This window comes from Acanthisitta chloris, unplaced genomic scaffold (genome assembly GCF_000695815.1).
Source record: "Acanthisitta chloris isolate BGI_N310 unplaced genomic scaffold, ASM69581v1 scaffold17084, whole genome shotgun sequence".
Lineage (NCBI taxonomy): Eukaryota > Metazoa > Chordata > Aves > Passeriformes > Acanthisittidae > Acanthisitta > Acanthisitta chloris.
In genome coordinates, this window is record NW_008671157.1 from 1,379 (window position 1) to 22,525 (window position 21,147).

Below are 21,147 nucleotides of genomic sequence, written 5' to 3' on the forward strand. Positions count from 1 at the left end.
GTACACACCTAATGTTTTGAATAAGCCAATCAGCAGGGAATATGCTAAGCAAAGGGACTATAAGGATTTGTGAAAAACAACAATAAACGGACATGTTGCTTGCACCTTTTGCATCAAGGTGCGTCCAGTCTCTCCATCGCGGCCGTCTTTAAGGTCCCTTCCAACCCAAACCATTCCATGATTGGTTTTGCTCAGGTTGCTCAGGTCCTGCCTGGCCTACTGTTGTGTTCCCAAGGCTCCAGCACCAACAGTTGCTGTGGATTGCACACTAACAGCCCTCCTTGCTTCACTGTGACATTTTCCCCGAGGACATGGTATAAATGATGTGAAACACGTAATGCTGTGACTCAAGCAACCTTACAAGGCAGTGTTTCTGCCTGGCAGGTAAATAGGTATTGCTGATTGACGCCACTGCGCTATTTATAGTGCTCTGGCATTACGGGTAACTGAGCAGAGCAAGGCCAAGGCATCAGGAGATACCTGGAACAGCCTTTTGGTGGTAAGGAAAGAACAAAGTCTGCTAGATTGTAGTTCACTTCTTTATTTTGACTGTAATGCAAACAGGCATAAGTATTCCATAAAATCAGAAGATTGGAACTATACAGAAAGAGGTGCATGCTTTGGAACAATGTGGATATCTTGCAAACAGAGCCAGAGTCAGTCTGAGAGAGGGGCTGGAGTATACTGGATGAATGGCAGAGATTTTAGCAGCATTGAGAGCTCAGAGGTAGGGGAAAACCACATTTCTGACCGCTTAAAGCACTGGTATGATCAAACACAACACCGGCTCATCCCTGCCCCCATGGGCCCCACCCCTTCAGTCCTCAGAGGAAACTCACCTTAGGACCACATGAAAAACTACAAAACAAGCTCCCCCTGCTCCACACAAACCTGCCTTACGGGATGCAAAGTGAGAAGACAACATGCCAGTCCTAAATCATGGCATCATTCCATAAACCAAATGAAGGCACAGTGACATGAGGAGGTGCTGAGGGGAGGGAGGAAGGAGCAGGAGGACCAGAGAGCAGCGAGGGGTTGGAGTCCCATCTTGCCCAGCAGAATTTACCCACAACTGAAGAGTTTAGAAAACCTCTGCACCAGAAAGTTTTGGAGTTGCCTGCCCCAAAGCTGCCACCCTTTCCAGGCCCATCCCCTTCCTCATCGTGGCACTGCTGCTCTTCAGGGAAAGGCCACCAGAAAACAAAAGGATCCAAACCAACCTTTGAGTCTTAGACTTTTCAAAGGTGCCTAAGGGAGTGGAGGAAGCAAATCCCTGTTCCTATTACAAAAATTAATTGGCACTGAATATCAAATTCCCTGGGCAGCTGGCAGAACTCATGTTTCTAACTACATGCAATCTAAAAAGCAATGAGTCCTGGCTGAAAGTCATCTCACTGCTCATCTGCTGCCTGGGGAATTGTGTGCACTCTGGAAGAGCTGGGGATGCTGCTGCAGACTATTCACAAGCTCTTTTCAGCATACAGAGCCCAGGGCTTTTTGAAGGCATCTCAAGGCAGCAGAGCATGGGAATTTAACCTTGGGAATTGTGGGGATTTGCCTATTTTGTAGAATTCTAGCAAAGCAGAAATTTTGCATTGAATCTCACTGGCTTCAAAGCCATCACTTCAATGCTGGGCACGAGGAGATTCTGAAACACTGTCTTTGCTTCTGGACTACTGTAAAGTGTATTTTGTTAAGACATGATTCCATGCCACGATTACACCAAGAGGAAAACAAGAAAGCAGGCTCAGAAGCAAGTAGTATTAATGTCTCTGTGAATTAAGGCCATTTTGTTGCCCGTGGAAAAATTTGAAATCTCCATTAGCAATTATTGTAGAAACAAATGATATACTGTCTGTTTGCTTCCTGTTCACTTTCCCCACCTAAACCCAACATATGAAAACAAAGCAACCACAAGAAGCCCCAAATTAGTTGCTCTTTTAGATCAACCTTTACAGTATTTAGTCTTTCAATGTTTAAAGTATTAAGGATCCCCCTGGAAGAAAAATACTTTGCTTGGTGTTTTTCACCCACACATTTCTGAACCAGCCCTGCACAGAGCTGTGCACAGGCCATGCAGGAGTCAATCCCAGTGCTGCACTTCTGCTTTTCCACAGCTCCAGAACAGCTTCTGCCAGCTTTGCCCACTTTCCCGCCAGAGTAATGAGGAGTAGCTGCAAAGCCTTGGCCCATAGACTCCTGATAAACCAGGGTTTCTCAGGGCAAGGTTTACAGGTTTGATTTTCTCACTTTGAGGTGCTTCCTTCTTCCTCCTTCCCCAAAATCTGGCTAGGTAGGACATGAATGACTAAGGCCCTTGCAGTGAGGTGCCCTCACTGCTATACAAGCTGCCACTGCTTAGCTATGAACTCACAATCTGTTTGGGTTTTTTTCCTCCTGTGATTCAATGGCTCAAACTTCCATCACAGCCAAACATCTGTAGGGGTGGAGGCCAAGAGTTTCTAGTCTACTTCACTCCTGGCACAGCAGGAAAAAAGGTGGATCTGCATCACCATGCTTAAATACTTCATGAATTGCCCTTGTACCCGTGCTAAAATCAAGTCAATTTTGACCTCTCCTAAGCTCTGTTTTAGTTCTGGAACCAAGTGCTTTAAAGCAGCAAACTCATTAGCTTTCTCCCACTCCCCTGATTCCCTGTTAAACACACACAGCCACATGGAAGAAGCTGGAGCTCAGATCTCCCTGTGGAGGGTAGATTTCAAGTGGATTGCTGTAGCCATGCATTGCAGGCACGTGCAGGTGCTGACTGACATGTGCAAAAACACTGCCATGAAACTGCTGCTGCTGCTACACAAGCCTGACCCTGCAAGCTGCCAAAATCCCCAGTGCCCCTGGAGCTGATGGGTGTGGAAGGCATTTTGGATCTGGGAGGACTTGGATTCTAGGTTAATTTTGTCCAAGTTCAGGAATATAGTTTTCAAGAGCAGTGGCTAAATTTTGCTCTTCCCATTATAGCAGAGGAAATTGTTTTAATAAAGACAGAATCACCGCAAAGTTGAATGGTTCTGAAAATGTGTCTCCATCTGTTCTGTAAAGGGACTGTGCTCCCCTCTGGAACTATCAATGCAATTGTAAAGTTATCAGAGCAGTTCTGAACCTGGGAACTGGTCCTCAGTGAAAGCAGGAACAAAATTCTGTTGTGAGCATAAGAATTTGCTTCCAAAAAATGCTGGGAACCCTCAGAGGACTGTAACAGCTTCAGTGGTCATACATCAGAAGGCAGCAGCCTTAGCTTGGGCTTGGTGCATGCTCATGAGGCTTCAAGCACAAGCACAACCTCTCCCCCACCACCAGCTTAATCAAAGCAGGGTCTCCAGCATGTGGAAGGTGCTTGCAGGGGGTGGTTTGCACCCACACTCTAACCTTGCACCACCTCCATACCCCTGTAAAACCCTTCCTCTGGGAGAGGAATCGCTGAGTATGGCTGAGCAGGGCTGGAAGTTTGCTCTCAGTTATCCCAGGGGGAATTTGTCCACTAAGAATTTCACTTGCAAAACAAATTCAGAGAGCACGAGTGAGAGGGTAACCCTGGTGCAATAGTCTCTTCCCAGCACAAGGCACTAAGTCCATTGCCATTCCCATGACCCAGCCTTGCCAAGCAGCTTGCTGCACCTTTTGGCTGGGCAGGCAGGGCTGAGAAGGAGAAAGGAGAGATCTCCAGAGGGAAGTGGCAGAGGGAGCCTGGATTACAGCCGGGATGGGGTGAGAGGCATTGCACACTGACAGTAAAGGGACTATGGGAGCAATCACACTTAGACTGGACACAAGTTCATGCAGCTCCTGTTTCTTCCCATCTCCTCTTCTGTATAGGTGCAGGTCCCTCTTGCTCAGGGCACAACAGCAGGTTTGCTGGTCATGCACAGCTACATTGGCTCACACTGCTCGGGGCGTGAACAGAGTCGCGTGCTCGCCCCTGGGGACACACAGGCACAGGAAGGGGACAGGGCAGCCCAAAGTCAGGCCCTATTTCTCTGGCTAGTACAGATGGACTGGCTCAGTTCCTCACGTGCCACAAGCTGAGGTCTAGCAGCCACAATCATGGAGGTGTCATCTTTGTGAGGCCACTCCCGATGGCAGAGGTCTCATTATTTTCCCGCTGTCTCTCAGAAACAGAAGAACAACAAACTCCCAGGCAGTCCTTCCAGGGAGATGAAACCTTTGAAGTCATCTGCAACACAGGCAGTAGATACCCTTGCACTGAATAAGCAACTGATTTTGCCCTGCTAGTGAACACAGCAGGTTGGGAAAAGAGAGAACCTTGTCTCATTAGTTTTCAAGTTCATATCACAACTTTCTGTGGACGTTTGAAAGGCCTATGAATTAAAATCCTTGCACAAAACCACACTTTATGGTGTCATGAAAATCCATTCTTCTTCTAAGGAAGAGTCTCTTTAACACCCAGGGAGCAAAAAGGAGCAGAGCCACTCAAAATGGATGGTGGTGGTGGTGGATATCCACCAGGAGAGGGACTGGGACACTGGATCAGGCTGGGTGTCCATCAGGTCCAGTACTCCTTGCCACAGGAGTCATAGGGGGCTGTGCACATGGATGGCCACATGTACCCAGAGGTGACAGATTTGTGAACCAAGTGCCCAAGAGACACAACCCCTCCAGGTGTGACACCCTGAGCAGCTCACAGCACCATTCTGCACCCCACCTAACTCTCTGTGTTTACGCATGCCAGAGATACTGTGGCTACACCCACACATCAGAAATGTCACATCGAGACGAGCAGAGTCTCATGGTGGAAGAACCACATTTGAGGAATGATAAAGCAGATCCAAAAGTTTCTTTCCCCCTGCTCTGTGGGAGAAAATTAAGCTTGCTGGAGGTGCGAAGCCCCTGTAGGTAAGGGATAAAGGAGAAGTTCAGACATCTGAGACTGACTCAATAAAAAACAATGAATCAAAATTCCCAGTGGTGGTGTGAGGTGAGAACGGTTCTGCTCAGGCAGTGGGAGCAGAGAGGCAGCTCGGAGCCCTGGGGGCCCTATTAACTTCATGGACCTTCACAGCAGGAAGGGTTGTTTCTTCTCCAGGGCCAGGCAGGGAGCATGGCCTTCAACCAGTATTTCCTTTCCAGTGGACTCTGAAGAACTCACCTACAGGGTGCCTGATGAACTTGAGGCGGCTTTGGCTGTCTGCCTGGCACAGACCCCTTTGGAGACCCCACTGAAGGCAAGGCACACCGCTGTACCTCCCTACTGTTTCCACTGGCAGCTCAAGTGGAAGGAGGCAATGGAGGTGGCAAACTTTGGGGTGCAGGAAAGGCAAGCCAATTCAGCTCAGACACAGGCTCCAGCAGTGACACGATTTCCAGATGAAAGATGTTACAGTGGTGTAGGCAGAAGGCAGGACAGGAGAAAACTACCTGCCAGCAACACAGGGTGAGCTGGAAAGAGGACAAAGGCAAGGGCACTTCTTTGGGCACTACCTCCTCCTCATGTTGTGTTTCTCCTACTTACAGGGGCCTAGAGCACAAAGCCTAGAGACAGAATCAAATTTCCTGAACGTATGAGTTTGATTTTTTTTTTTCTTTTGCTCTGTTTCTGCAGCCATAGGATTGGGAGTCAGGGCCAGGCTTGCTGCATGTTCACATCTCTAAGGCCAGGGAGCTGTGTCCCTCAGACAGGACCTCTGCCCAATCTCACACATTCCAGCAGCCAAGGGACCCACTGTTGGCCCTGGGATTAGGGCACAACCTGCAGAGGTGGACCATGGGCTGCCCTTTCTCCTGATCTGTCCTGCTTTCACCTCCAGGTCACAAAGTCCCCAGGCAGTGACACGAACATTGCTCCTGTCTCCCAGCCCTGCCAGCCCAGCGAGCTCGGCTCTGGCCACACCGTGGCAGCATTCATTCATATTTTATACAATGCTAGAGGCTCCGCTGGGACCAGCAAAATGTGAGACCTGGATCTCAAATTCTCCCAGTGCCTGGAGGCATTTTGCTCCTGGATTTTGGGCTGGAGCTGCTTCAAGCACTCAGGGAGGCAGAGCTGCAGAAGATGGTCACAGCATGTGGAGATATGGCCAGGCAAGCAGCAGGAAAGGGCAGAGGTCCTGGCTGAGGGTGAGGATCACTGCACAGCCCGGATCAGAGGAGCCAGCATGGCTCGTTCCATGGGCTGGGAGAGCAGAAAACATCCTGTAGCTTCTTTTGTTCTTACTTTGGCTTAGGGCAGCTAATCTTAGCCCTCTGAAAGCAAGGTCACCATTGCAGCTCCTGGACAAACCTTCTGCCATCGCCAGTTTTGGTGCTTTGCCCCATACAAGCATCAGTGCACAGTTCAGCAGAGCAGGGGCAGGACGCATCAAAATGTCAACCCTGTAACCCTGCATCCAACAAGAGCTGCAGCCATGTCCTGCTGTCCTTGTCCCGGCAATGAGGGAGGACAAACCTCCTTCAAGGTGTGGAAGAGAGAAGGAGAAAGGACACACAAGGTCACATATGCTTTGCCTTGCACTCAGCTTTTCTCTGTTAAAGGGAGTGATACCTTTCTGCAATTGTGTTGACAGATTGCTTTTGGGGCCAGGTTTTTGCAGCAGCGCTGAGGTGTGAGCATGTCAGAGCCCAGAGTTATGCAGCACCTTTGCAGCCGATCACACCTCCTTTGTAACATGAGATGTCCCAGCAGAGACAGATCATGCCACTGACAGGTGGCACAGAGCCTACAGAGGGGACTGGCTCACCACCAAGATGCCACATGTATTTCTTTTGGCAGGCAGGTCCCTCCATGCTGGCACTTTCTGCTCCCAAAGGTATGGAAGTGGCTGGGGTCTGCTGTCCCAGAACTGCTCATGAAACTGCACTAAGGTGGAGTTGATGCTCTCTGGGACTTCGAGAGTCCTCTATTGGCACATCCTCGCCAAGAACCTGGAGCCTTCATAACCGTCCAAGTGCCTTCCAAATAGGTTTTGTTACCAGGAGGTGCCTCTTGCAGCTGGGCTTGGAGCTGCTTCTCTCCCATCCTCGTGGCTTTCCAGGCTCACCTGGGAGTGGGTTCACACATTCACAGCATGCAAAGCTCTGGAATGCAGCCGGTCCCCCAGTCTCTCCCACTAGCATCATGGCTACAGATGACTTATTTCCTTTTGGAGCACAGCCTGGCCAAGCAGCAGTCATTGCTATGAGCTTTTTCTTAACATGCCTGTGTGTTCAGTGCATGCTCCTCTGTGGGAGGACTTTCATGCCAGCAAAAGTGGGGATTGAGCAAAAGGAGAGTCTCATGGGGAACAGGGAGCAGAGAAAGAGGAAAACATAGTGCAGAACCCATTTAGGAGAAATCATGACACATAACTCAGAGACATGCCACCCTTCAGATCAAGACAGACACATTTGTATCCAGGCTGCTTGGGGATGAACAAAATTCATAGGCACAAGGGCACTGCACATCATCTGCCCCCAGCCTCAGGCATATGCCCAGGTCTGTACAAGTCCAAAGGAAAGCCATGAAAATGCAAGGATTCAGCCAAGCCCCAAGCTGGGGAAGGGAGAAGCCTGGAGGGAACAACCCCCAGCTCTGGTCAGGCAACAAGACCTAGCCATTGCCCAGCCCCTGCCACCTCTGCTCTCCCCCAAAACACTAAAAACATGAATAATCACAAAGGTGGTGATTTCATGCAGCTGCAAAATGCCCTCATGAGAAGGAGGAGAAATGTGAAGTTCTGTAAAGAGCCACTGCAGGTTATAAAGCCATCGTACTTCAGTGGGGAAATCCAGGGAAGGGAAAGGGAGTGAAAAGAAATGGCCACAGGACAAGAGCAATAGAAAGAGGAAGAAAAGGAAATAAAAATCATCATCATCAGGACACAACAACAGGACGACAGACAGCGCTTTCCATTGGCAGTTCCCCGTGGAAAAGGAGCCGCCTTGTCCATGAAATACAAAACCCAGTGCCCTCCGGCTGGAAGGGGCAGCAGGTGCTGGGACTGGTTTGGCATCCCCTTGGGGTGAAGGGTCCAGTTAGGAGCAGAAAACCCTGCAAGGGAAAGGGCAGAAAGGCTGGCCTTAGAGGGAGCAGTGAGGAGCACTGGAGCAGCCTGGCTCAGACTTCCCAATGGACCATGTCATAGGAATTTACAGAGCCCTTTGCAGCTGGATGAGGTGGGCAGGAAGGTAACCCTTATCCCTACCTACAGGTGGGAAACGGAGACACTCTGTATACAGTGCAGACCCCAGAGTATGTGATAAAATTTCTACCAAACCTCAAGGATGTTGGGAAACCCCCTTCAGGTCAGCCAGGCTCTACATGGCACAGAGAAGAGATCACACCCCAGGTTGCTGGGGGCCAGCACAAGAAACAAGATCCACACAGCTGACCATCCTTTATCCTAAATAATCCTTCTGCTCAGCCAGGGAAAATCCCACCACGACAGAGCTGAGCAAATGGCAGAACATGGCAGAGTAGAAACAAACACAGTGAATGTCAAGATTTTTTACTTCTGGTTGTTTTTACAACAGCAGAAAGCAAAATCTCTCCATCTTTCCTAAATGGGATTGCAGCAGCCTGGAGACCTCTCACACCTGCTGCCTGCACACCTTGAGCGAGCTAGGCACCCCCACATGGAGCTGGGGAGATACCCCCTTGCCACGGGTCCTGCAAACCTTCCAGCCCAGAGGCAGGCAGCAGGCAGGGCTGTTTTCCTTTGCAACCCCCATTGGATGGGATTGTCAGGTCTGAGCACATCAGTGAGGTGGATGCAATAACCCAGGAAGCCAGGGGGATTTGTCCTAGCAAGGCAATAGCTATTGCAGAGACACTGCCAGGCAGCTCTGCTTCCACTGCAAAAATCCAAAGCCTTTGCTCAGCCTCTGCTATAAGGGCCACATGTGCACAGGAATGAAAGCTTCCTTTGCCATCCCTTCTGCATCCCACAGCCCATGCACTCGGCAGACAACTGCAGGGGTTAAAATAAACATGTCAACTCACTCATCCGTATCTTTCTTGCTCTCCTCAATGAATGCAATAGACTCGGATCTAAGGCGGTTAGTCACTTCATACGTACGCAGGGTGACTCCAAAAATATCCTCATGGTACCGGCTGTCATCCTGAAAGAGAGGATGGGAGAGGGGCAGAGGGAAAAAAGGAGTGTTTGCAAACCGTTGGGGTTGCTGCTGTGTCAGTACCAAATACATAGCAAAGGTTCTGGGTTCTGTCACAAGAGCAGGTGGGACAGGAGCAAGCAGGGAGGTGAAATGACCTTCTCAAGGTCACGCTGTAGGGCAGCAGCAGAGCTGCACTGTGCATTAGACCTCCTCAGCTGCTGGCAACCCAGGGACTGCCTGGATGTCAGGGCCCCAAGTAGCCCAACGCCAGCCCATGTACAACCAACTGAAAACATGGCTCTGGGCTCCCTCAGCACCTCGATAGAGATGGGGATGTGGTTCAGAAGGTAGTCCCATAGGAATGGGGATGAGTTATCCTCCCAGGGAGATGCAGAGCCATTTAAGCATCTGTCCTTGGGTCTGTGTTCCAAACTGACCTCATTTATACTTCAGCTGCAACATCTGCAAGAATGTGCTTACCCAGGGGCATCTTCCAGCCTGCCATGCAGACAGGGGAGATTTGGGGTGGGGGACCTACAAACTGTCCTGTTAGATTGCCACAGCAATGGAGGGACTTAGCAAGGTGAACAAACCCTGCCTGGGCTACCAAAGGTGCCCAAAAGAGCTTGTACCTGTGCCCAGCACAGCAGTGGCTCATCACAGTAGCCCTGTGTGGGCTCACAGGGCTTCAGCCTGGAGCAGGGCTCCTGAACAGTAAGGTGACTCCACTGCACACCCAAAGCATTGGAAGATCACCCTCCCGACCTTGCCTGGGTGCAACCCCAGCCACAGCACTCATCACCTCGGTGCTGCCCGTTCCACAGGAGAAGGCACCAGGTGCAGTGCCCGTGGCAGGAGGCTGTGCGGCATCTCACAGTGCAGACACTACTCACCCGCAGTTTGCTGATGAAGGCACCTGCCTCCTCCACCGACAGCTGGCCCTGCTGCCTCACAATGCGCTGGATGGTCTTGAGGACGTCCCCAGCCATGGTGACATCTCCACAGACATAGATGTGGCCTCCCTGCTCCTTCAGTGCTTTGAACACGGTTTGGGCCAGCTGCTCCTGTAACACGTCCTGCACGTATTTCTGGACAAGGAGGAGGTGGGAGCTGAGATTAACTCCAGCTTCTCAGCCCTATCCACCTGTGTGCTCTGTCCAGCTCTGTGTGCACTAGCTGCCCTCGAGACAGCCAGTGCAAGGTGACCACCTCATTGGGGGAACATGCCTGCACCTCACAGCACCCACAATATGATAGAAGAGAGATGAGGAAAGCAGCAAAGCCTTGTTCTGCTCTTGCATGTTCACACCATATCTTTAATTGTCAGGCCTGATCAGGTGGTGGTAGGAATTTGGACCAGGTATTTGCACTGGCTCTGAGCCACCCCACCAGGTGGCATCCCTCCTTGCCCACCTGCTTCAGAGGAGATGCCTTTCCCCTCCTCATCTGGTCCCACCTGGTGAGGATGGCTGCAGCACCTCAGGGCAAAGCATGAGCAATGTGGCCATACATTCAGGCTGGCACCAGGATGGGGATGCACCCTGGGAGTGGTGATGCACTGAGAAGGGACAATCCTGCACACTCATGCAGTCAGAGCGTCCAAGTGCATGAGCCACCGTGGCTGTGCCAAGGAACCAGCATCTCCATGCCATTCTGGCTGGCTGTGGCCACCCAGAGTTGCCCAGCAGCACTGGAGCAGCGCCTGCCACGCACCTTTGGTTTGTCCGGCTCCCGGGAGTAGGCTGTGTACAGCTCTCTGAAGACACCTTGGGTTTTGGCAAAGAGTGTCTCCTCTTTGTAAATGTGGTCAATCCTGGACTGCCGGCAGCCAAACACCAGGACCATAGGACAAGGCTTCAGACCTGGGGGAGAGATGGGAGAAGCAGATAGCTCCGGCACCATCGATAAAACTCCCTCCAGCTCTGCCAGCAGATCTGCTGGGACATCCCGGGCAAGAGACTGAACCCCATCCCTCTGCCACCAGCCCAGGGTTCCTGAGCACTGCTTGAGATGAGGAACAGGAGGAACACGCATCAACCCACCTTTGTGCTGGATGTCAAAAAGCCGCTGCTGCCAGAAGCTCCGGAAAGGGGCGATGCCTGTGCCAGGGCCAATGAGGATGCAGGGCACCTGGGGATCCTGCGGCAGGTGGAACCCAGGCGCGCTGCACACATCAGAAACACCAGTTTAAACCCAAGCAGGATGCTCCCTCCCTTGCTTCTGCCCACAGCAAGCTGAGACACCACCCAAACAGGAAAGGGCAGAACACGAGGAGAAATTCCAGAAAGCAACATTCTTGTGGAGAACTGCACCCAGGGGAACCCATTTGCTCACAAATCCAGTCCTGTTCTCTCTGCACCCTTAGTGCTTTGCAAAGAAGAATTGAAGGCACAGAGCTCATACTGAAAGCGTTTCCCCCCATCTTTCTCACCCCTTGCCTTGTGTGGACCACTTACCCTCTTACAAAACAGGGCACTACTTCATCAGTCTGTATCCGACTGAGCCAAGAGGAGCAGACTCCATGGTGGATTGGTCCTTCTCCATCTGGGAGAGGAGGGAAGGAGGTCTGTGCTTGACACAACAGCCAATGACTCCAGTTGTTTTATTTCCTAGAACCCTCCCTGCTACATCCTACATGAACACCTCACTGAAATATTCAGTATCTCTGCATCCGTTTTCCATTTACTTGGTAAGACTTTGGCACTCCCTCTCTGAAGCTACCCAAGTTCACCCAGGATCCAGACCTGGGATAGTTGGACATCCACAATACTTAGGAAGCCCAACCCTTTTTTTGGTCTTTTTTTTTGGCAGAAGCAGCATCGTGCTGTGGAGCACCAGCCCTCCATGGCAGCCTCACATGTATGGCCACTGTCTTCTTCTGTGTCCGGCCTGCTGCAGGGGTGCTGTATCGGTCTACACCATGACCAGGGCTGCTTGGACACATTAGTGCTTCCACACACAGGAATTTGGCCAGTGGCAATGTGGAGTTTGGGGTGAGCAAACATGGAGCTTGGATTATGTACCTTATCCAGATGTGATATCTCTGGAATACACTGCTCTTTGATGGACAGCTGTTCTCCATAACATGGGACAGTATTGTCATGGGTTGAGGAAATCTAGTCACTGCAGCAGGTAGAAAGACTTTTAAATAACATCTCTCTGCCAAAATCCTAGTGGTGTTGCCCATGTGCTAATGTTTTTCCCCTGCTCCCCACCCCTGCACGAGCACAGTACCTCTTGTGCGGTAGGAGACCACTGCCACAGTGAGGTGGACCTCTCCTGGGTACATCTCTGGGGAGGAACTGATGGAGTAGTAGCGTGGTTGGAGGAGAGGAAGCTGTGTGAGCAGCAGAGTGGAGGGCATCTGCACCGATGGGAACTCCTCCAGGACCTCCACAATGGTGGGGTTCTTGAACCACTTCCATTCCTCGTACTCTTGCAAGCCCTGCAGCCAGGGAGACAGGGAGGAGAGAGAGGCAACATCAACCTCTTCCAAGGCAGGTGTCTCAACTGATACCCCACCAGGTCCATAGCAAAGCTGGGGTGGGTGTCAGTGAAGGCAGATAGGGGGGCCCCAGGGCCTTGGAGAACCCGGGGCTTGAGGTCTTTACCTTGCTAAGAACCTGCAGACGTTTCTTCTCTTTGTCACTGGTGGCCAACAAAGCAAACTGCTGCAGCAACAGGGGTGTGGGAGGGGTGGTGATGTCCAAATAGTACTTAAAAGCCTGGAAGATGGTGCATGGTGGGACACGGTTCTCATCTGTCCAGTTACTGATGACACCTGCCAGGAGGAAATTCAGCACAAGCATGGGATCAGCTGAGCATAACAGTGAATGATGAAGAACTGGAAAGAAGAGTTAATGAGATCCTGTACAATGAGCACAAATACGAGTTTAATACTCCACCACCTTCAGCCTGGGACACTCTGAGTTAATACTGTTTTCCATATCCCATTACACTGTGCATGGCAGTAGGGTATCAGACTTATTCCTGAAAATGTGGGGACAGTCCATCAAGATTGCTTAACTCTTCTTTCCAGTCCTAGACATTGCTCTTTCTATGAAAATAGAAATTCCTCTAATTTTCTGAGGAATAAGGAAATACCTTCCCCAGGGCCCTGCTGGGAAACCCTTCCTCTACATCCCAAGTGCACCTGAGCAATGGCTCTGGGCAGAGGAAGGTTGAAGGAGGTGCTCCCAATCCAGGCAACCACAGCAGTGAGATGGGAAATTTCTCCTGGGGGCAGCCACCTCTCTGAGATGCTACAAGAACTACTTCAGGGGAGGGGTGAGGAGGAAAGAGGCCACCTGTATGCTGAGGGGATCCTGGTTACCTAGAGCCGTATTCCTCTCCTCCAGCAGCTCCACCTTCACCAGCTGGTTGGCTGGAGGGGCATCTTCAAGCCTGTCAATTAGGGCATTGACCAAGTCTTCATGGTTCCCTGGAAAGACTCCCAGGTGGTCCCCGGGCAGGTACTGCAGTCCCTGGTGTCCGTTGGTGTGGAGGCGCAGGAAAATTGTCAAGCGGCTACAGGAAGAGGAGAAAAAGTAGGATATGTTTTGGGGGAGTCCTTCAGGGAGTTACTGAGCTGTGGCCTCAGGAGCTGCTGGGTGTGCTGGGTGGGATTTCCAAACCATGGGGCCACCTGAGCACGACACCAAGGTCACAGCAGGCAGAAAGGACACTGCGGCACCACCTCCCCTCACTGCTGACTCACCCTCAGGAACTTTTTAAAAGGGAGAAAACAGTTTAACCTCTTGCTTCAGCAATTTTATCCTTTCTTTGCATGTACCCTGCCACTCCACCCATAGGCAGCAGGAGAATTGAGGTGGCAGCAGAGATTTCATAGGGTACAGAGGCAGGCAACACCCTTCACTGGCTTCACGTGGCTTCCAGTCTTACTCATGATTGCACAAAGATGGATTCCATGGGATATGAAGGGATGCTTGAGTGCACCATGAATGTGTTCAGCTCCCAGGACAGCTGCACCTCCTACCTGGACTTTGGGCTCTGCAGGTTCTGGCGTGTGATGAGTCGGGCTGCATAGACGTGTTTTTTGTGGATGCTGTACAGTCCTGTGGAGGAGAAGTGTCAGTGAAGGAATTCAGCAGAGCATGGCCAAGGCAGGTGGCTTCTGGCTTTCTCAGGGCTGTTGGTTGCTGCTGGGGGTTCAGCCCTCTGGACTGGAGCTCACCTTGGGCTCAGTCACCCTCCTGCCCCATGTCCTGCACAGTGTCAGCGAGATCAGAAACCCCATGGGGGAACCAAACATGTGTCCCTTCTGTCAGTGACTGAGGAGGACTCTGAAACAACCTGCATGAGATGCTGGGATGTGCTCTCACATGCACCTCTTGCTGCCAGTACCACCTGGCTGATAGCAAAGTGCCTGAATTTGGGAAGAGCTAAGCCAGTGCGGCAGATCATCAGCTGCAGGAGCCATGCTGAGGGGACAGGTGTCGGTGGGCTGGACCTGCCATTGCACTGCAATGCTCAGCGGAGCGGCATTGGACAGAGCAAGCTTGGAAAGCACTCAGGTTTTCAGTTCTTTGCTTCAAAAAATGGGGTCAGGAGGAGGGAGATCAGATCATATCCAAACATCTCTGTTATAGATACAGGCAGGGACCAGCCAGAGGGGCCTGAGACCATCACAAGCTGCTCCTTGGGCATGTGATGGAGGGGAAAGGCAAGGCTGAAATGCTGGAATTTAACACACAAGTAAGGAGGTTTGGCCCTTTGCCCTCACTATAGTCCAGTATGTCTTCTCCTCCACCTGCCCCACACCCAAAGCCCTCCAGGTGACCCCATCTTCATACCTTGTGTGAGCTCTGGGGCCTCAGCCACGTAGGTCAGCCGAAACTTGCTCCTCTTCCAGCTCCGGTCATTGCTGATGAGGGAGTTGTTTGCTTTCTCAATGTTGACGTCGTCCCCCACGCAGAACACGTCACACGCTGCCTGCAGCACGCACCAGGCTCTCAGGCATCTCCCTGCTGCCCCTGGGCTTTCTGACCAAGTTCCACAAACCCCCTTGTCCCAACCCACTTCAGCCAACACATGGAGAAGGAGCCCTCAGCAGTGTAGGGCTAGACCAGTGGCCATGAACATGTCTCGTGGTGCCCTCCTTCCCCAGGCATCTGGGATAATGCAGGAATTCAACACAGTGCTCACCCTTTGGCAATCAGCACAAACCAGAGCATCAGCTCCACCAAAATACGGAGAATCTCTTTATTGTGGGCCAGGGTGATGCCAGAGTGTGCTGGCATAGGGAAGGAGAAGCTGGATTTTGACACAGCTCTAACCCAGCAGCTGTGCTCTGTCCCTCTGTCCTTCTCCCCCCTGCTCCTCTCTGGAGCACCAGAGAATTGGGTTACCTTGAAGACCTTCTTGGCCCAGGTCCTGAAGGACTCCTCTTGGCCACAGAGCTCATCCCCTTCTCCCATGCGGAGGATCCGCTCTCCACCCAGCTCTTCCAGGAGCGTGTCCACTGCCCGGGCAAAGGCGCAGAAGTGGGGGTAAGCACGTGACCCCAGCCCAAACACGGAGAACCTGAGAGAGGTGGCACAGATGTGGTTCCTGAGCTGGGAGGGACACTGACATCTCCCTCTCCTGTACCACCATGGCCTACACCAGCATGGGGGAGCATGGAGGGATCTGCACATTGCCAAAATGCATCATGTTTGAGGTAAGCACTGTGGTGGGAGAAAGGGGCTCTGTGCAGCACCATCTGCTCTGTACCTCCTGCAGCAAGAACCACTGCCTCCCATCCTATCCCATTTACCTGACATTAGCTAGGGGCCCTGTGCTCTCAAAGTTGTCCCTCGAGTCAGGGCCATCACTTGAGGATTTCCGTGCATCCGAGTAAGAGGAGACGCTGTTGAAACGAACCTTGTAGCTCCTGTGAACAGCAACAGCATCGACACATCAGCAGTGGTGACACATCTGTGTGTGCTTCGCACTGTGCTGCGTGCTCAGAGGGGACTAGATCGTGAAGGAGACCAAACTGGAGCTGAGGGCTCAATATTCCGTGAGCAGGCACCATGATCAGCAAAGAAATGCACTCCCTCTTGGGGTTAATCCATAGCAGCCCATATGTTACATCCTCCAGCTGGACCTGGTCAGCTCCACAAGGTCCTCATGACCCAGGTGTTGGCCACCACATTGTCCCCAGTGGTGCAGAGCTGACAGGACCTTTGATTTTACCTGTCCTTCCCTAGCTGCACACAAGGTCAGGTGTATGTCTGAACAGATATTCTGAAGGTTTTTTCATTCATAGGAAGTGGAAAATAAAATAAATAAATAAATAAAAGAGTGGGTGAAGAGGGGGAAGGGGAGCACAGAAAAAAAATTCTGACAACAGCAGAAGTATTTCTGAATTGAACCATCTTCAAAAATTGCTCTACACAAGAGTTTCTAAATATACTGCCAGAGGAATGAAGCAGTAGTGTGTGGATGAGTCACGGCAGACCTCCTGCACCCAGCACGGCACACAGAGGAGACAACCCCTGAGTGAAACAACTGCTAGGGTCTTAGAGCCCTGAGTTCCACCTCTGCTCCAAAAACCTCCTCTTTTCTTCCATGCTTTTCTGCTTCACTCCACATGCTTCAGTCCACTTCTTTCTCTGGTGTTCCTGAGCCATGTCCTCACCCCAGGTTATATGTCAAAGGCAGGGCAGCGCAGCCCACTGGTTTAGATGGGCATGAAGCTGAAATTCCCTAGGTGGGTGCTGGGCCAAAGGTCAGGGCACCACCAGCTTTTGCTGAAATGAGAAGGTCCTTGTGGTGGGAGATGACTGCTGAAGGATGGGCTGGCTGCATTTGAACAGCAGGTCCTCAAACAGGAATGGCTTATTAATGCATTGGAAAACCCTTTGCTGTAAGACATAAGGAACCAAACACATAACCACAGCACAGCTGGATGGCTGTGGTCAGAGATCTACAGCCACAGTGCCCTGGCAGGAGACTTGGTTTAGAGAGGCCACCCCACCCTGGGGGATCTCAGTCACCCTCAGCATTCCTTGATGAACAAGGAGCTTGGAAGTCCATTGGGGTCAAGGGCAGGAGCTGTTTTCTCCACCCCTCTCCTACTCACGCCAGGCCAATGATGCCCTTCTTCCCCAGACAGTCTCCTTCAGGTCTCCTTTTCTCATTGCAAAACTTTCCTTTTCATGCTTAATGCCAGCAAGGTCCTGGACACGGCTTGGGGCAATCCCAAGCACAAATACCAGTTGCCCAGAGAAGCTGCATCTGTCCCATCCCTGGAAGCGTCCCAGGCGAGGTTGAACAGGGCTTGGAGCAACCTGGTCTAGTGGAAGGTGCCCCTGCCCATGGCTGGGGAGTGGAGTGGATAATCTTTAAGGTTCCTTCCAACCCAAACCATGCTATGATCTCTTCCTACCATCCAGAGCCATGACCTCTTGGCCTGTCCTACATAGGGAATAATTTATTCCCTCCACGTCTGCAGTCACCTTTTTCATATGTGAAGTCTGCCACCACACTACATTTCTGTCTCCTTTTCTCCAGATAAAATAGTTCTCACCCTTTTAATCTGTCCTCACAGGTTGCTGTTTCCAGCACTCTGACCACTTGTGCTGTCAGGTAACCAAGCCAAAGGCTGTCATGGCTCTTAGAAACTTCTGCCAGCAAGAACTGTGCTCAAGAGTTTTTGTCCTCCTCAAATCTGCCTGACTCACCATGGGCAGCACCTCCACACCCAACCCAATGTTGCATCCAAAATGGGGAAGACCCTTGGGATGAGAACCCAGTGCAAAATGCTCCTTCTCCATCCAGACACCTCCAGGGCAGCCCATTTTGTCAGCTGTCCCCGTTAAGGCACGAGGCCATTAGAAACCTAATAGGTTTTCAGCTTGTGAGCCCTGCAGGGATCCATCAGATGACTTGGCTGCACAGCAAGGAGACCACTTTGGGGCTGCAGTGTGGCCAGCAGTGGAGAACTACAAATTGGTCCCTGCCGTGTTTGTCACTGCTCTGCAGCCCCCACTGGCACTGCTCGAGCAGAAAGTCAGGGCAGTAGAATCGCCCTGTACCCCTGGCCAGGGATAATTCATCCTTAATTAAGGAGCCTTTTGCCAGTAGTGAGCATCGCTGTGTTAACTCAGGAGACACTCCAGAGCAGAGCAGTGTCACAGTTAAGTGAAATGTATTACTCTTCATAACTGAAATCAGAGGAGATCCCAAATGATTAACACTTTAGCTGCCCTCCCTTCCCAACCTCTGGGACATGCACCAAACTGCTCAAGGCTCATCTTCCAGCAATGATGGATTTTCTACAATCCCAGATTCTGTCTCCAAGGTACTGGTTCCAGACTCGCTGTTACAAACATCACAGGATTTATAACATTTCTTATTTTCCCTAGAAATATTTTCACACAATGCATGAAGTTAAATTTGGTTCTCAATCTCTCCCCACCTACATCCACATGGCTGGGAACTCCCTTCTACCTCCTGGACAGCCCCAGCTCTCAGATTTGATAGTTTTGGGGGATTTCCTGCTTTGATTTGGTCTTTTTCACAGTTGCCTGACTCTTAAAGCTGAAGAGAGAAGCTTTAAATATCAACCCAGGGAATTAGAAGCTGGAGTCTACAGACATGCCTGACTTGGTGTTTTTCTCCTCTCTGGAACCTCCACCAACTCCATCCCCTGGTTCTCCAGGCAGGTCTCATCTCTTGGATCTTTGCAAATGTGAAACCTGCATGAGGATTTCCCACTCTCTTCTGAGAGGATGAAGGCAGAGAAACAGGCTGTCCTGGCTGGGAGGTTGCCTGTGTGCTGGGGTTTGGGGGTAGGGGGGAGAAGGGAGGGGTTTGGAGTGCTCTTACTTCCTCTCCTCCAGGTTGGAATTGGGATTCTTCATCTCCATTAATGCACAGCCAAATTTCTACAGCAAAAAAATAGAAAAAGGCCATCAGTATTGCCAGTCTCTGCAGGAAATGGAACCGTGATGATAGCCTGGGCTGTGGCTCTGCTCCCTGCTTGCTGTTCACAGCAGCCTGCACTGCTGCTGTACAGGGCTGGATGAGGTCATAACCCCCAGTCAAAGGACTGTCACCTTCTGCATGACACTGACAGTTGTACAGGATGAATATAGCAACACATTAGTGACTTGTCTCACTGCAGAGAATAAGTAGATATCACTATTTCAGTGCAGGCTGGAGACAGGCAGGTGCAACACCAGGTATCACACAGCATCTGGACCTGTTTTGAGCCATTCCAGCTCAGGCTTAGCAAAAAGAGGATGTTCCTTCTCATGCCTCACTGCCTCTCCCCTTCCTGCATCTTTGCTGCATCCACCCATCCCTGCCCTCTGTCCTACCTCTCCATTCTCAGGTGGGTCTCCATTGCCAAAGGTGCTCGTGACCACCAGGACCATGGTTTCGTGCTCCAGATGCACAATATCATACTCATCCATGGACATCACCTGGGAGTGACAGAGAGCTTAGCAAGAGCTGGGGGATGATCTACCACCAGCCAGACTCCTGGGATGGCCTCCAGTCCCCCTGGGGGTGGGAGCAGCTTATCCCTGCCAACTCCATGCCAGTGCACTAGCAGAGAACTCTGCACAGGGAGGATGAGAAGAAGAACCTCGAGGGACATGGACAAACCCAAAGGGCTGTAGATATATATATGCTACTATGCCTGCAGGAGTATTACCTGGAAATTAGCTGGAAAAATTTCTGCACAGGCTTCAACCCAAACCCAGAAGGTCATATCCCTTGGCCGCTAGGAAGCTCCACATGTGTTGAGCCATGTATTTTCCAACAGCCATGTATTTGCTTGGATCACACATAATTGTGCAGGCTTAATCTTGTAGAACTCAGGAATTGGAACAATACCTTGGCATCAAAAGCGTGTTTGAAGATTTCACACAGAGTTTTTGCGTAGACCTGTGACTTCCCTGTTTCTGTGGCATACAGGATGGTTGCTTTGACCCTCTTGGCCATGGCCTGTCCCATCAGCTTGGCTGAGAACTTCACAGCCCTGGGAAGCAAGAATAAATCCTGGTAAGATAACTTGTTTCCTTGTCAGTGCCTCTCATCCAGACTATTCACACCTTTTTATCTATTATTAAATGAACAGCCTGCCTGAAATGAACAGTTGCAGCACTACTCTTTTTTTAGGTTGTCTATGTGCAAACAGGGAAGCTATGGAAGAGTGTGTTCACCTCAACTTGTCAGAGAGAGAGTGGATAGGGGAACTTGAACACAGAGATGAAACACCTGAATGGGTATGAGGAGGAAAATGCTGAACCAGGTGTGGGGGTGGTATTTCTGCAGGGTCCAAGAAGCAGTTGCTGAAAGCAGTGATGAGGTAACATCAAAGGAAAAGCTGGAGTCTAGAGCTACAGGAGGAACTAGAGCCCAAGCTACAGGAGGAACAGTAGCTTCTCCATCTCTTCATGCCCATAAATCCAACCTGGCTGCCTTTCTGCAGGAGATGTCCTAACCCAGCCTGGGCTCCACACACCACACACACGAAGCCCTGAGACACTGAGGGTGATGAAGCTGTCTATGAGTCCCTTTGATTTGCACTCCGCTGACACTATGAACTTTGCTGGGAGGAACATCCCACCTGAGGCCGAGAGGTTGCACTTTTATGTGTGTGTTCTCAGGGCTGTGTCTAGCCAGCTGCCTCCTGTGGCTGCAGTCGTGACTGGGTGTGTTTCCACCAGTTTTCCCCACCAGCTCAGCTCTGACAGCAGGAGAGAGGTCACCTGACAGCCTGAGAGGTCACCAGCCTCTCTACTCCTGGACAAGGTGATGCAGCACTAGCAATACTGGCTCCTTGTCTGTGGCATCAATGGGAGCACTGAGCCCTCTGTGGCAAGTTTGTAATTTTAGGGCCATTCATAATCACATCAAGTGCAGAATATCTTCATCTTTTCTAAATGGACCGTCATACCTTTAAACTGGAAAGGCAGGTATGGATTTAGCCTGGTGTGTAGCAATAGGGAAGTGGCAGTTTTGGGGGTGATAAGAGAGCACAAAGCAGCTCGGTGGCCTTTGCAAGAATAAGGGCTGCTTGATTCACTTTGACAGGGTGACCAGACCCTGCCCCAGGTTATCAAG

The 21,147-nt window shown here is 51.0% G+C and overlaps 1 protein-coding gene across 1 annotated transcript in view; it reads right to left on the reverse strand.

The window, feature by feature from the left end:
* Nucleotides 1–8,946: 8,946 nt before the first annotated feature.
* NOS1 (nitric oxide synthase 1 (neuronal)) overlaps nt 8,947–21,147 on the reverse strand; it is a 37,368-nt gene continuing 25,167 nt past the window's right edge. The window contains exons 14-28 of the mRNA XM_009073999.1: nt 19,915–20,059; nt 19,395–19,499; nt 18,901–18,959; nt 15,842–15,958; nt 15,435–15,609; nt 14,880–15,018; nt 14,063–14,141; nt 13,400–13,593; nt 12,678–12,847; nt 12,301–12,511; nt 11,523–11,610; nt 11,109–11,230; nt 10,780–10,928; nt 9,960–10,154; nt 8,947–9,069 (exon numbers count right to left, since the gene is read on the reverse strand). Of these exons, the coding sequence (XP_009072247.1) occupies nt 8,947–9,069; nt 9,960–10,154; nt 10,780–10,928; nt 11,109–11,230; nt 11,523–11,610; nt 12,301–12,511; nt 12,678–12,847; nt 13,400–13,593; nt 14,063–14,141; nt 14,880–15,018; nt 15,435–15,609; nt 15,842–15,958; nt 18,901–18,959; nt 19,395–19,499; nt 19,915–20,059 (2,071 nt within the window). The remainder of the gene's footprint in view (nt 9,070–9,959; nt 10,155–10,779; nt 10,929–11,108; nt 11,231–11,522; nt 11,611–12,300; nt 12,512–12,677; nt 12,848–13,399; nt 13,594–14,062; nt 14,142–14,879; nt 15,019–15,434; nt 15,610–15,841; nt 15,959–18,900; nt 18,960–19,394; nt 19,500–19,914; nt 20,060–21,147) is intronic.